The sequence below is a fragment of the Denticeps clupeoides genome, chromosome 1, assembly GCF_900700375.1.
Source record: "Denticeps clupeoides chromosome 1, fDenClu1.1, whole genome shotgun sequence".
NCBI lineage: Eukaryota > Metazoa > Chordata > Actinopteri > Clupeiformes > Denticipitidae > Denticeps > Denticeps clupeoides.
This window is the reverse complement of record NC_041707.1, coordinates 1,296,634-1,312,455: the sequence shown is the minus strand read 5'-3', so window position 1 is coordinate 1,312,455 and position 15,822 is coordinate 1,296,634. Positions and strand designations below refer to the sequence as shown.

General features: G+C 47.8%; 1 protein-coding gene across 4 annotated transcripts in view; it reads right to left on the bottom strand.

Annotated features, from left to right (window-relative positions):
- The window catches only part of kiaa1109 (KIAA1109 ortholog), a 48,795-nt gene that overhangs the window by 9,378 nt on the left and 23,595 nt on the right, over nt 1-15,822 (bottom strand). The window contains exons 43-67 of one of the 4 annotated variants that reach the window (XM_028953703.1): nt 15,321-15,485; nt 14,861-15,045; nt 14,573-14,748; nt 12,876-13,648; nt 12,559-12,804; nt 12,398-12,491; nt 12,171-12,221; nt 10,948-11,154; nt 10,561-10,796; nt 10,001-10,245; nt 9,745-9,850; nt 9,558-9,655; nt 9,249-9,434; nt 8,995-9,163; nt 8,244-8,455; nt 7,946-8,144; nt 7,765-7,824; nt 7,467-7,693; nt 5,793-5,954; nt 4,558-4,685; nt 3,639-3,762; nt 3,441-3,553; nt 3,050-3,146; nt 2,676-2,723; nt 1,371-1,600 (exon numbers count right to left, since the gene is read on the bottom strand). In XM_028953703.1, coding sequence (XP_028809536.1) covers nt 1,371-1,600; nt 2,676-2,723; nt 3,050-3,146; nt 3,441-3,553; nt 3,639-3,762; nt 4,558-4,685; nt 5,793-5,954; nt 7,467-7,693; nt 7,765-7,824; nt 7,946-8,144; nt 8,244-8,455; nt 8,995-9,163; nt 9,249-9,434; nt 9,558-9,655; nt 9,745-9,850; nt 10,001-10,245; nt 10,561-10,796; nt 10,948-11,154; nt 12,171-12,221; nt 12,398-12,491; nt 12,559-12,804; nt 12,876-13,648; nt 14,573-14,748; nt 14,861-15,045; nt 15,321-15,485 — 4,537 coding nt within the window. The remainder of the gene's footprint in view (nt 1-1,370; nt 1,601-2,675; nt 2,724-3,049; nt 3,147-3,440; nt 3,554-3,638; nt 3,763-4,557; nt 4,686-5,792; nt 5,955-7,466; nt 7,694-7,764; nt 7,825-7,945; nt 8,145-8,243; nt 8,456-8,994; nt 9,164-9,248; nt 9,435-9,557; nt 9,656-9,744; nt 9,851-10,000; nt 10,246-10,560; nt 10,797-10,947; nt 11,155-12,170; nt 12,222-12,397; nt 12,492-12,558; nt 12,805-12,875; nt 13,649-14,572; nt 14,749-14,860; nt 15,046-15,320; nt 15,486-15,822) is intronic. The other 3 variants (XM_028953704.1, XM_028953705.1, XM_028953749.1) reach the window with 3 other exon arrangements.

The following is a 15,822-nucleotide window of genomic DNA, read 5'->3' as shown; positions in this document are numbered from 1 at the left end:
TACATAAGTATTCACAGCCCTTGCCATGAAGTTCAAAATTGAGCTCAGGAGCCTCCTGTTTTCCCTGATCATCCTTGAGATCATCTCCAGACACAAATCTGGGGAAGGTTACAGGAACATTTCTGTTGCTCCCACTAAGCACAGTGGCTTCCATCATCTGTAAGTGGAAGAAGTTCAAAAGCACCAGAACTCTTCCTAGAGGTGGACTGCAACCTAAACAGGGCCTAAAAGCAGGGCCTTAAGTCAGGGAGGTGACCAAGAAGCCAATGGTCAATCTGTCAGAGCTCCAGAGGTCCTCTGTGGACAGAGGAGAATCTTCTAGGACAACAATCCACCAATCAAGTGATTGTCACTTGTGATACACAGCAGGACAGCACACGGTGCACACAATGAAATGTGTCCTCTGTATTTAACCATCACCCTGAGTGAGCAGTTGGGCACCATGACAGGCGCCCGGGGAGCAGTGTGTGGGGACGGTGCTTTCCTCAGTGGCACCTTGGTGGATCGGGATTCGAACCGGCAACCTTCTGATTATGAGGCTGCTTCCTTAACCGCTAGGCCACCACTGCATGGGAGACTGCACTGTATGGTAGAGTAGCCAGACAGAAGCCACTCCTTAGTAAAAGGCACATGGCAGCCCGTCTGGAGTTTGTCAAAAGGCACCTGAATGACTCTCAGACCACGAGAAACAAAATTCTCTGGTCTTTGGTGTAAATGCCAGGCTTCATGTTTGGAGGAAACCAGGCACCGCTTATAACCAGGCTAATACAATCCCTACAGTGTAGCATGGTGTGATGAACTGGGAGACTAGGATAGAGGGGAAGATGTACAGAGACATCCTGGATGAGAACCTGCTCCAGAGCACTCTTGAACTCAGACTGGGGTGACTGTTCATATTTCAGCAGGACAACGGCCCTAAGCACACAGTCAAGATACCAAAGGAGTGTAGGGGCAGCGGTGGCCTAGCGGTTCAGGAAACGGCCCCGTAATCAGAAGGTTGCCGATCCGCCAAGGTGCCACTGAGGTGCCACTGAGCAAAGCACCGCCCCCACACACTGCTCCCCGGGCGCCTGTCATGGTGCCCACTGCTCACTCAGGTTTAAATACAGAGGACACGTTTCATTGTGTGAAGAGGTGCTGCAAAGAGGAAATGTCCAAACTGCCCAAGGACAGGTGTGCCAAGCTTGTGGCATCTTAATCAGGTGCCAAAGGTGCATTGAAGTGAATACTTACACACATGTGATTTCTCCGTGTTTTAATTTTTAATAAATTTGCCAAAACCTCAAGTGAACATTTTTCATGTTGTGATTATGGGTTGTAGTGTGTAGAATGTGCGTGTGTGTGCGTGTGTGTGTGTGTGAGAAACTCACGGTGGGCGGCGGTAGTAGCTCGGCTGTCTGTCGTCTTCGTCCTCCTTGTCTGAGTCCTCCGATGAAGAGGAGGAGAGGTCATTGCGACGACCATCATCATGCTGGAAGGGAAGGCGAGGTGAGTAGACAGCGGGCGTGGCCGGCGCACTGAACACTGAGCATGATGGGACAGGATGGTGCGAGTCGTCGACGGCAACAGACAAAAGGTCCACCTCTGTCTCCTCCGGGAACTTTAACAACCACATCAATAGGCAATCAGACAACTTTCTGTCCACAACCCTGTCAGCCCACCTCTATATGTCTATCTGTCCATCCCTCCATCTGTTCATACGCCATACGACATCTACCAGACTAAAATAACTGTTATATGAAGGCAAATTAGCAGCACTTTTTACACACGACCAATATAATACATTTGATGTTCGTGTTTTCACAGGCAACTGATGAATGTCCACTGAAAACCAGGAAATTACTAATATACAGTACAGGTCAAAAGTTTGGACACCTTCTCATTCAACGTGTTTTCTTTATCTTCATGACCATTTACGTTGGTAGATTCTCACTGAAGGCATCAAAACTATGAATGAACACATGTGGAGTTCTGTACTTAACAAAAAAAGGTGAAATAAATGAAAACACGTTTTATATTCTAGTTTCTTTGCTCTGATTACTGCTTTGCACACTCTTGGCATTCTCTCCATGAGCTTCAAGAGGTCGTCACCTGAAATGCTTCTCCAACAGTCTTGAAGGAGTTCCCAGAGGTGTTTAGCACTTGTTGGTCCAGCTCACCCCAAACCATCTGGATTGGGTTCAGGTCCGGTGACTGTGGAGGTCAGGTCTCCACTTTTTGTTAAGTACAGAACTCCACGTCAGTGAGAATCTACCAACGTAAATGTTCATGAAGATAAAGAAAACACGTCGAATGAGAAGGTGTCCAGACTTTTGGCCTGAAGTGTATGTAGACAAATGAACATGCAATTATTTGTGCATAATTATTAACCGCAGCCCTAAAGAAATGTTGAAGAAATGTTGCAGGAGGGTCGCTAATATCTGTGGACAATATCTTTATTTCCCACATGCACGTCCCAGTCACCAGCGGAGGAGAGAGGGATGAGAGATGAAGAGATGCAAGGATGGATCAATGGAGAAAATGCAATCACTGATGGAGGTGCTGTAGAGATGGGACACCAAGCCCAGCAGAGAGCAGAGGGAAACCCCACAGCGGTGTGTGTTTTGCCAGACAAAGCTAGAGAAGGAGTGAGCGATGGGTCCTGTAGGCCCATTCTGCGCCTGGGTTTCTGGTACCTTGAAGACTGAATCTGCTGGACTCAAAAGGTAGGGCGTGTCCAAACTCTTCAACACAAACACATTCAAAACATATTCAGAACTTCATCTGGAAAATGAGTGTGTGTGTGTGTGTGTGTGTTCAGGAGGATCTCTGTACTGATTCCAGAAACTCAACACACAAATAATGAAGGCAGCAACACACACACACACACACACACAACGTTAGTCAGCAAAACTGTTAATGGCTACAAGTTTAGGTGTGTTTGTGTGTAAGTGAGACGGGGACACTTGTTTTAGAAAGATAACAAATGTTATTTATGATTATTAATGATTTATGACAACCATAAGATGAATCGAAGGCTCAGACTCTCACACACAATACAAACACATACAGAAGCTACCGTGTCGATGTTGAACGTCACTCGTGGACCAGGAGATGCAGCGTCAATTCGGACGTCTGGCAGATCATCAACCTCTCCCAACCTGGAACTAGGAAACAAACAGACGTGGGGACAGGAACACGAGTTCTGACCGTGTGTGTGAAGGTAAGTGTGTGGCTGTGTGTGTGTTGGTGTGTAGTAGCCTAGTGGGTAAGACACTCGCCTGTGAACAGAAGACTCGGGTTCAAACCGCACTTACTACCATTGTGTCCCTGAGCAAGACACTTAACCCTAAGTTGCTCCAGGGGGGGGGACTGTCCCTGTAACTACTGACTGGAAGTCGCTCTGGATAAGGGCGTCTGGTAAATGCTGTAAATGTAAATGGTGTAAAATCAGTCTTCACCTTTGTCTCTCCATCCTCTTCAGGGCCGGTCGGTTGCCAGCAGCAGAGATGCTCTTGGACCTGTTATAACTGGGCTTATAACCCAACCCCCATTTATCCTTCAGAGATGCGGCCTGGACACAATAAAAATGGCGGTAAGACCAAACACCGCTCAGGAAGACAACGTCTGAATGGAGGCGCTTCAAGATGGCGGCTCACTCTCATGCTGGAGCGACGGAGCTTCTTGCGCACGTCCCTGCGAATGTCGTTAACAGCCACCGACTCCAAATGCTGGTACCTCTGGATCTCCTGGTTTATCGTTCCTTCACTCGCTCCCAGCTTCCTGCAGACAGAAATACAAATAAATCACCAAACACGGTGATTAAAGTACCTAGTGGGTTCCGAAGACTTTAAAAAGTCATGAAAAATGTCATTTCTCTCACTTGCTCCCTGTACACTTGGATGAACAAGATGTACACTTGGAGGTACACAAAGATGAACAAGGGGCAGTGGCAGTGACCCATAATCAGAAGGTGTCACTAAGGTCCCCTTGATCAAGGTACTGTCCCCACACACTGCTCCCTGGGCGCCTGTCATGGCCGCCCGCTGCTCATTAAATACAGAGGACACGTTTCACCGTGTCACCGTGTGCTGGACTGCAGTGTTCCACAATGACAATCACGTCACTTTAAATTTTTTACTTTCAATGGTGTGGAACTTTACTTTTATCCAAAGCGACTTACAAGAGGAAGACACCAGCAATTCTCATTCGATTTCTATAGAATATTGAGTTTACAAACTAAGAGCCCTGATAAGGCTCAGACTTGTCAGTGAAGAGCATGCTCAGAGATTGTTAGGTGCTAGACGAAGAAAAATTATAATGTATTTATACATTTTTGTATTGTTTGTGCAATGTGTACGCATGTGCGTGTGTAAGTGTTAGATTTGTCTGGAACCCTGATCTGGTCCTGGACGTTTATACACCACCAGTCAGGTAACATCTAAACTTCCAGTCTTCACTGGAAACGCTTAGTCACCTGCACCTGCAGCTCCAGCACCGCTGTCTATTACAAACAGCGTGTTTTAAAATCCTAAAAAGCAGCGCTGGGACCACAGACATCGTGCCGCTTTTACTCACTTGAGGTCGTCGATGACCTTGGCCTGTTCGTTCAGCTCGCGGATGTCCACCAATCGCTTGAACTTTCGCCCACGGGCATCGGTGATCTGATTTCCCATGGCCACCTGCCTCCTCAGGTCGATGGGCTCCTGTCGAGAGCCGAGAGAGAGACGTTACACACACAGGCAAGGCGGAGTGGCGCCATCACACCATGGAGACCGCAGAGCCTGACCACCCAACACCACAGACCCGCTCACCACAAAAAATGGCCAGTAGTGTTGGTTACTAGTCTAGATTCACTTTACAAAGAACATTTATATTCATTATGACTGACCAAATGGAACAAAATAGGAATTAGAACCAATAACCATAAGCGAGATGATATCCAGCCCTACTGACCACACAGCACCCTGCAAAGCCCTTTATGCCGAAAATATATACATTTTTCCTATTTGAAATTTACACAGAAAGCACTGTGCCAGAAATGTGATTGGTTTTGCTATGGACCCGTAACGTGGGAAAATCCTCTTCAATGGTTTTGCACGCAAAGCCAATAGAAAACCACCAACTGCGCATTTCTCCACATCCAACACTCAGACAAAAGCCTCATTCCCAGTGTCCACGGCGGCTGTGCTCAGAGTAGGCGCATTGACCTGGACAGCAAGGCCGCAAATAACCAGTTACCATGGTGACCTGGCGGGGCCACATTATTCATGACCGAGAGAGAGGGAGAGTTTAACAATCGATGCCAATTCATAATTATTTGCACATGTTGCAATGAATGATGTCTTGAGTCATTGTTAGACATTGTTACATCATTGTGGCTATAAAATTTAAATCTATTAGATTATATGAGGGGGAAAAAAAAAAATAACGAATGAAAGAAAAATTGGTTGCCGCTCCTGTGCCCCCTGCACCGCAGACACTCCAACCCAAGCGTTGATGGGTTAATGACAGTATTTTTTGTTTTTTTAATACATTTTAACTTATTTTATTAAATATTTAAAATTAACTGCGGTTATTCAGAATTTTTTCTGGGCCGTTCCTGATATTTTTTACAGCATTTACCAGACGCCCTTATCCAGAGCGACTTACAGTCAGTAGTTTTAGGATTTTACAAGTAAGTATCAGTTTAAAATGAGACTAGCCTGAACACAGCGTGAAAATAAAATGAGAAGTGACGAGGACAGGGAGAGAGGAGAACCTGTGACGGAGCAGAGGAAGGAAAAGAGGTTGTGAGGAGTTTCTCAACATACACATCCCCAGGACAGGGGTCTGGGGTTTCTAGTTCTGCATGGTGACGGGGCAGAGACGATTACACTCTCGACCGGGCTGGACCGGCTGGCTCCCAGACCCAGAAATCTGTTCACCAGTCGCTTCCGAAATGACACCCTGGGACTGAGGTCACCATCAGCACACTGCAGAAATCAGCCAAATGAAACAGGTCCATGCAGAGGTTCTCACACACACGGGGAACGACAAGGTAACATGTTCACGCCGGCTTCGCTGAGGACTGTTGAAACAGACACATGTTGAAAGAGCAGCAGAGTCTCCTGGACTTTCTGAAAACATGAATCAGAAGAAACCACTGGATGGCCACCCGTTGTAATATCAAAAGTTCAAACATCCCTACTCATTTCTGGGACTTGCATTTTCTACCTTATAGAACAAAAATGAAGGTCCAGGACTATGAAATAATACACGTGAGGTTATGTAATAAACAAAAATTGCAGATGGCAGCATTTCACACTCATGTCACCTGTTCTCCACCTTATGTTGGGCAACGGGGACGTTTCCTACCGTCCTGAAGGTTTATACTGAACACTTTCTTATCATTCACTCAAGCAACTTTTAATGATGACAAAAGTGAACAAACCCGCCACGAAATAAAAAAAAAAAAACTAAACAAACAAAAAAAAAAAAAAAAAAAAGATTCAAACATACTTCACTTTCTCCTCATACAGCAAATATGAAAAATGTTAGTCTCCATAACGGCCAGAGAGTACGGGCGTCAAGCCGAGTTCTCAGGCAGCGTGAACGTAAAACGGGGAGGAGCGACTGAAAATCCAGCAGTGAAAGTGTAAAAACGAGCAGCATAACTTAAAGTCTCGCAGGTAAAAATGAAACAGAGCGAGATGGAAGCAAAAACGTACGTTGTCAAAATTTCAACCTCTTATTTTATGTTCCAATGTCGTGTTTCCGTTTGATATTTGAAAAGTTTCCAAAATTTGGCACGAATCTGATTCCATACAGAGACATTTACATTTACATTATTTATCAGACGCCCTTATCCAGAGCGACTTACAATCAGTAGTTACAGGGACAGTCCTCCTGGAGCAACTTAGGGTTAAGTGTCTTGCTCAGGGACACAATGGTAGTAAGTGGGATTCGAACCCGGGTCTTCTGGTTCATAGGCGAGTGTGTTACCCACTAGGCTACTACCACCCTTAAGACACTTAAGCAAATGGTCACTAGACAACATAAAAAGTCGTGACTCGCGACAGGGGATGTGCAGCATAAACAAACAGCCATCAGGTCCTGCGGCCACTGGAGGCGCTGCTCAACAGGTCTGCGATCGACGGGGTTCTGAGAGGCTGTCACCGTTGCTCCGATAAACCGTGCCTGTAATCGTGGTTCCGAGTAGTTAGATATCTTCCATGTCTCCACGATAAGAGCTGCAAGGCAGGCCACTCTCCCATCGCTTCCTTTAAGAAGACCTCAATATTTCTATATAACTACTAACGTAAAAGTACTTTTGGTGATTTTTTTTCCAAAAAAAAATAAAATAAATGAATTGTGAGCTGTTCTGTTAACTGTGAAAGGGGTGGCAATTTGGAATTCTACTTTCTAGACATAGCACATAATTTCTCTGAAAAAGGTGCAAGGCTTTGGAGGGGGAAATAAGGTCGGATTAAAAGCAGGCTGCTGACCGCGTGTGTAGGCTGGGACATGCCGTCGCTCTCGTCCTCGTCCCACAGGTCAGCCATGGTAGCAGAGTTGAGGTCAGCGATGTCATCGGTGTCCTCCTCCCCAGTCAGAGACGTCAAGGTGTTGCCCAGCGCGTTCAGCCGCTTCCCGATGTTGGGGTCCATGTGCACGTCGATACCACACATCTTCCAGAGAATGTTCAGCGTCCACGTTCCTGCACTGCTACTCTCTAAAAAAAATAAAATGAATAAAAATCATTACACACACACACACAGTTAATAAACACAAAGGCACACAGACCTGCAGCAGCCTGTCCTGTAGTTCTAGAGCAGACCTCATAAGTGCCGTCAGGGACAACACCTACAGTGTACAGTATAAAGCTGCATTAGTACGAGTTAAAGAGAGATGAACACTGTACTTCAAATGTACATTTCTTCAATATATGAACCGCGCACGGACCGAATGTGAAAGCAGGACTCACATGCGTTCATCACCAGGTCGCCCCGAATCTCAGGTTTCCAGTCGTCCCAGGTCGTCTCGAAGCCCTCTGCGAAGCGGATGCAGAAGTTCTTGAAGTGGCCTTTGCTGACCAGAGATTCTGAGGAGCAGGCGGTGATCAAGGTGCTCTCTATGGTCAGCACCAGGGCGGAGCCAGTGTCAAAATCTATGTTGTGATTGGCCTAGAGGGGCAACAAGCAAGGGTAATTCCAGGTGATTGGTCGGTATGGTGACCCAGATGTGTGTGTGTGTGTGTGTGTGTATATATAACAGTGCAGTACCGGCGTGGCGCTGCTGATGGGCAGGCAGATGCCCAGGTCATTGACGGTCAACTGCAGGAATAGGGTGCTGAAGGCCTGGACGCTGCTCTGCTGGATGCCTGGCAACTTGTCCACCAGCTCTTTGGTGGCCATGTGGATGTCAGAGGTCAACGCCAGGCTCTCCTCCTTCCAGTTATCATAAGCAGCCTTGTAGTTCAACCAGAAGAGTACAGCTACGCACACAGGACAAGAAGAAGCAGGTCAAACCATCTCCTACCCCAAAACACAATTTATTCTTATATCCTATATAAAACAATATCAGGAGTAATAAAAAAAGTTAAAAAGTGCCGGTAGTGACTGCGGCGGCCTGATCGGTAGAGGTTCAGCCTCCTCCACATGGACGCTTGAAATGATCCGCTGCCACTTTTCTAGTGCGCTTTGTAGCTGTGTCCGATTGCCGTTTCACCGGCGTTTACCGCTCGTCGGGATTTTAGCAGGAATTTGCCGCCATCCGAACACAAAGTAGAAACGCGTGCTGGTGCTGAACGGCCATGTGGATGCTTGGATTTGTTACGATGAGCAGAAAAACGATCAGTCCGCGCTCACCTGATGCCAATGTACTAAAATTGATGCATTGCGATGCATCGATAATCAATGCATTGATCATCGCAATCGAATTGATTCATGAGACCAGTGAAGGTTCCCACCTCTCTCACACACACACACACACACACACAGAACCACAAGCACACTTTCATCACTCTGGACCCACCTCGATCAAAGGCCACAGGCTGGGCAAACACGATTGGCCGGTTGAGGGTGATTAGCACCGCCTCTTTGTCGGAGCAGCCAACGATCTCCTCCTGCAGAGCGTTACGCAAGCCAATCCGTGTCCGGAAATAAGCCACCTGATGGAAGTCGGAGCCGGCCTCCTCGTACACCTGAGCGACAGGAAGCAGAGATAAGCAGGAAAGATTATTTTACGCTCAGCGTACGCGCTTTGAACGTTCGGGAATGTGTGCGTACCTGGTGCTTGACTATCTGCCCCAAAGCCAGGTTCACGTCTACCTGGCATTTACCAAAAAGCTTCAGGTAGCTACTTCCTGTTGGCGTAGCCTTGCACTGGATCCTGTTGGACAGCTCCAGCTCAATCAGACCCGTCTCAAAACGGACCGCACGCATAGAGGGTGTGGTCGCGGTCATCTGGATACCCTACAGCGCACACGTCACGGGGTACAGAGGGTCAGTCTGAGGCAAAACTTCACGAGCACACAATAAACCGCAATGTATTAAAAAAAACTTAACGGTGTTGATTTCTACTACAGACACACAAACCTTGAACATCAGGCTGAGGGAGTACAGCAGGATTTTGGGTTTGTCTCCATCGGTGGACATGTCGTGCTCATTCCACAGAGGGATGGGCTGCTCCCCTCCTACAACAACATCACACATCAATGATGGACTGACGCACAGGTTTGGCTACACAAATTCCACTTCAGCCTGTGTGTAGCTGAAAACAGACCTGAGACCTTCTGGATGACCTCGTTGACCTCCTTCATAAAGACCCTCTGCAGGAACACCAGGTGGTTGAGCAGGTCGGTGGTCAGGTTGTGTTCAAAGGACCCAATCTGCCAGGTGATGAGAACGGAATTACTTCTAAATCCCACAACATGGAAACTCCACAAATTCAAACTCAAACATGAATTAAGCACACAGATGAGGCTTCGAAGTACAAATATACATATATAAACTCACAAGGTTTTATATTTGAGGCTTACCTCTGCCACACAGCGGAGGTAGTTGCCCTGGAGATAGTTCCCGTGTTTGGTGGGCATGTCATCTGGAGCCCAGGCGTGGTCCACGTGGCCCTCGGAGTCCTGGATGATGTATTCGCCGCTCATGGTGACCGGTGGCAGCGTCAGACTGGCTGAGGGGGGCATCGCCGACACGTCCACTGGGGACACCTTCGACTGGAAACAGAGCTTGTGGTTGGGTAGCTCAAATGTGAACCTTGTCTGGGCGCCTGGGACGGACACACACAAAAACAATGATCCTCCAAAAAAAATGGCATCCAAATTGTGTAAAACAATAAACATTTCTAAACTTACCTCACAAAAAAGTTATTATAAAAAAAAAAAAAAAAAAGTTAAATATATCATATTTACTTATGTATGCATAGTTCTATAACGAAAATGAGCATGTTTTTGGACGAGTGTGCCCAGGGGTTGGAGGGGAAGGGGGTTTACATCTGGTGTTAAGAGGAAAACAGGACTTTTCTGTATTCTGAGTTTATTTCTAATATAAAATAAAATGATAAAAATGCATATTTCTGCTGTACCAGTCATGCCATGGCTCCTCATGCGGCCCATCTTGTACTCAGCTTTGAGTGACGGCAGCAGCGCGGCACCAATGGTGATCCCGTCCAGCATGGCGCTGAACTTCAGCACGATCGGCTTCTTCTCCAGTCCCTCCGGCAACTGGGGGAACTCAGTGGCTTCCACTGGTGTTTGATTGACACTCGAGACCTTCTCAGAGGGCTGTGGGGTAGGCGTGTCCTCCCTGTTTGAGGGCGGGCTGAAAGGGTAAAGCTTATTCACTCACGTTGCGGACGGATCAATAAAAACCAAACTTCAGGTCCCTTTGCACGTTGATGGGCTGGGTGACACGACCTTCTATGAAACTGAGTTTGGTTTTTTTTTTACAGGATGTGTCGGTGTGGACTCACGCAGCGGCGGGCTGGCGGATGAGGTCGGAGATCTGCTTGGAGAGCTGGTGCGAGCTGCGCACCATCATGCTGTGCAGGGTGGCGGGGTGCTGAGGGATGTTGATGATGATGGTGCCGACCTTGCACACCGCCGCGTTGTTGGTCTTCAGCCCCCGCTGGGCGCTGTACAGGGCCTGGGACTTGGCGATGTTGCACTTCACTACGGTCCTGAAACGCACATACACACACAGTGAGCGCAGATATACAAAACACACACCAAATTACCATCCAAACCCATACATACACAACCAGTCAAAAGTCTGGACGCCCCTGTTCATTGATGAGTCTTGCGGTTTTCACATTATAGAACAAAACTGAAGGTGCAGGACTATGAAATAACACACGTGAGGTTATGTAATGAAAAAAAAAAAAAGTTGTCCACCACCTTAAGTTGGACAACGGGGACTGTTTGTCCAACAGACCTGAAGGTTTTTGCTGAACAGTGTTTTTTTTTTTTTTTTTTTTTAAATCATTCAGTCATTTTAATGAGCATCTCATCAAGCGGCTGACGATGATGACGATAGTGAACAAAGCAGCCGTGATGGAAAATGGATTTCAAACACACTACACTTTCTCCTCATACGACAAATTCGTCTATTGGATTCATCAAAATGGCTCCATCTTAGTCTCCATAACCACCACAGAGAACGGGCGTTCAAACTTTTCACTGGCAGCGCAGACTCTCAAACACATACAGACACACACACAGACACACACAGGTTTCCATTATCATCCATGAACTGTTATGGAAGGGCAACTAAATGGAAAATGAAGGATAATTGTTAAAGTGCAAACATCACACCAACACTGACAAAACACAAGCATGTTACACAAGAGGACGGTGGACCAGTGGGGTTTTTTGTGTATTTGTGTGTCTGTATACAATGGAGAAAAACAGAGGAGGGGGGAAAAAAAACACACACACATTCTCTCACTCACGATCCATAGCTGCTTATTCCTAAAGCAGGGCATGGAAAGAGTTATTTGGACAGATGGTTTTTGAACGGTATGTGAGACCGTGTGAGACACCGTGGGACGTTGCATCCGTAACCAAGCATTCCAGGCTGATGCACTGAGCAAGACAGACAGGGTCGTGAAACGGCCGTGGAGCTACGCCGAGAACGGGAGGGGGGCGGATGAGATGCAGAAAGAGACAGGGAGGAGAGGAAAGGGCGCCCACATACAGAAACTCCTGCTTGGCTGTGCTGGTAGGAGAGGTGGGGAAGTCCTCCAGTCTACCCCGACAAAAAAAAAAAAAAAAAAAGGAAAGAAAAGAGAGAGAGAAAGAGAGAGAGAAGAAGAAACAGGGATCATTTGTCCAAAAACACTGAGGTGGTGGAAAAATGCCGCGGGGCTCACAGCCGCACATGTGTCCCACGTTCGGGATGTGCCGGTGAAAGGGAGAACCTACTGTATGTCAGGGCTGATGCCCTCTAGCAGGACGATGTTGACCCCTCCGATGTGAGCGGACGCACACGTCTCGGTCATCTTCTGGTGGAGAATGTCTGCGGACGCACATTTGTGTCAAAAATTGTCAAAATCATTTAGAGTCGCAGAGAGAGGACACGCTACCCTTCATCTTCTCCTTCAGCGTGAAGCTGCCGTGGATCTTCTTCAGCTCCGCCTCCATGGTCAGCCCCCCGATGTCAGCTTCCAGGTGCGTGCGGTTCACCATGCCGACCCCGAACACGATCAGGGTCACGTGATGCGGCTCGCTGTTCACCAGGCTCCGCCTTCGCCCCGGCTGGCTGGGGGGTGACTCCTCCTCCGTCTCGAAGACCAGTCGGCACGGGGGGTCGGCTGGGCTCCGCCCACTCTCTGAAATGATGAAACGCGTCTCAGATTTTAACTTCAGAAACACGCATTGCGATTTTTCCCCCCTTTTTCACCTGAGGGGCCGTTGATGGGGGACCCCTTCTCCAGGATGCCGGTGGGGTCGGAGATGAGCGAGTAGAAGTTCAGCAGCTTGTACATGTTCTGCCAGCACTCGGCCGACGGCTCGCTCTGCTCAGACACCGTGATGGAGTCCGAGTCCTCCATCTGGATGGTCATGTGATCGGCCACGTCGCGCGAGCCCTTCCGCGACACCTTCGAGGTGCGCCGCTCCGAGCGGCCCAACGAGCTCCGCCCCCGAGGCTCGCGCCGCGTCAGCGTGTCCAGGCCAGGGATTCCGACCCCTGTGGCCAAACTCACGCCTATGCCCCCTGCTGCCACGCCCGCAGTCACCACGCCTGAACGCTTACCCTTCTGTACCCCGATGCGTGAGGCCGCGTTGAGGCTCCCGCGGCTGCTGCGGCTGAAGTCCGACGAGCGGAACTCGCGGTAGGGGCGGGCCTTGAAGGTGGGCGTGGGGGAGGCGGAGCCTGCCGTGTACCTGCTGAGCTTGATGTCCGTCTGCGTGGCCTTGATTTCGTCGATCATGGTGCTGAACTGGTGGACGAGTCGAACCAGCGCCATGTCCACGTGCTGCCGGATGGCCTGGCAGGCCACGGTGAAGTGGCAGTGCACGCTGGCCTGCGGGCGGCGGTTCAGCTCGTGGAAGGACGACAGCGCCAAGGGCAGCGACGACATGCACTTCTCCAGGACCACGGCGTTCAGGCTGAACGTCTCGATCATCAGCGCGGGCTTAAACTCCAGCGGTGGGAGGTTAACCAGGCCCTGCCTGCACCAGCAAAACACGCCGCGTAAACGTGGAAGGATTCGGAAATATGACCAGATTTCTCACAGGGTTTCTGCAGGTTTAAGGAAGCTAATTTTAGCCAACTACATTTGTCCAAGAGCCAGAGTTTTTCCGGGACAGATGCTCTTCTAAAATAAGATACAATTAATATTGTATCTTAAGTAATATATTATTATTTGATACATAAATTTAACTTTAAATTTCTGTAAAAAAAAAAATGTATGTTACTAGTCATACTACCTGTACTGCTGCAAACCACCAGGGGGCGACTGAAATATTTTCAGTCATTTCCAGTAACTGTTTTCGATACGGGCGAGATGGGTCACTGTGGGCATGTGAAGGGATAGCAGCAATGGCCACTGAGCGGCATGTGATAACCAGCTGGGTGGTAGTAGCCTAGCGGTTAACACACACACGACTATGAACCAGAAGACCCAGGTTCGAATCCCACTTAGTACCATTGTGTCCCTGAGCAAGACACTGTCTTGCTGGACTGTCCCTGTAACTACTGACTGTAAGTCGCTCTGGTTAAGGGCGTCTGATAAATGTTGTAAATGGGTGGGGGTGTTAAACAGGTCATTTCCATGCCCACACTGCACTTAGTACACCCGGTGCGCAGTGACCAGAGGACTACTGACTGAGTTTTTTTTCGTTTTATTTTTTTTTTGTCTGCAGTATTTTTAAAAACTTTCTGGATTTAAGGATTATTAATAATTTTTAATGATATTTACGGCCTGACTTTAAGGATCAGTGGAAACCCTGTCTGAATGAAGTAACTGACTAAAATGGGTTCACAACATTCCCACATCAATGGAGAGTCTTGAAGAAATTCCATGTGATTATCACCAATTCAATCTCCGATGCAAAAACCACACGAGCAAATGATGTTCAGGCGCACACACCCACCTGCGTGACCGTTTGTTCCTGCGATCCTTGCTGGTGTCCGAGTCCACTATGTCGGCACGGAGGCATTCCAGGGTCCCGCTGAAGGACAGATGTTCTCCAAAGTACATTTTATAACTGAAAGGCGCAGATTCCTGAGACTTGATGCCAGTGTGGCTCAACAGCGGCTTAAACACCACCTGGAAAATGAACACACACACACACACACACACAAACACCTCTGTTCATGTCTGTTTCAGTTGAACGCTACGCTTCGGAGTACCCGCAGATGTGCGGTGTGTGGCGGTGTACCTGCGCATCGGCCAGCTGAACCGCGGCAGGGCACTGGTTAATCTCGTCCTGCTCCAGCAGATCGTCCTGGCTGGTGCTGTGCTGGGAGTGTGTGTGCGTGTGCTGGGAGTGTGTGTCCAGTGTGTTCTGGTCACTCGACAACACAGTGTTAAAGTCTGAAGCAGATGGGATGGTTGGCAAAACACCTGTGAGATGAGAAAATGAAGGCAAAAATTAAAGCATATAAACCTATATTTCACATAAAAAAAAAAAAAAAAAAAAAAAAGACAACAATAGTCTTAAGTCTGATGCCCCCAGACATACATTTGTGCTTTTAGAATGTAATTTTTCATACAAATTGTTGAGGATGAAGGTTCAGGGGTTCATGATGGGTTCAGTTTTCATTTAATAAACAGGATGGAGGAGTTATTTACATTTATTGCACAAACATGATATGTTTAGCATTAATATGTACACACACCTCCCGTCTGCAGGCTGTTGTGCTGTGAGCGGTTGAGGGGGGAGTCCTGGGCGTGGCCACCTGCGCGGTTACCCACAGCGTTCGACATCCAGTTGTAGAAGCTGACTGGGGATGGCTCAGAAAGCAGCGGGTGTTCCGTCAAAACGTCCGTCCCCATGCTGTTACCTGTCACCAGAAGTCACACGCACTTTATTATTTCCACGACTTTTCAACGACTCAAACGGCAAATTTTCATGGCCGCATATTGTAAAATTTGTGCAATTTTCAAAATAATCACGAAAAAACGAATTTACCAGAAAATAGTTAAAACAAATTCACGACAACCCTGAAAAGCTGAACTTAAATGACAGCGTTACTTCAGCCTAACCCTGAGTAAAATAGACCAATCACGTTGCGGCGGAGAGAAAGTTCTGAAATATGGCAGCAGCACGTGACGTGGTCCACCACGTAAAGCCAGCAAAGACACTACAGACCTGCTCTGGTTTTAAACATTGCACTGGTA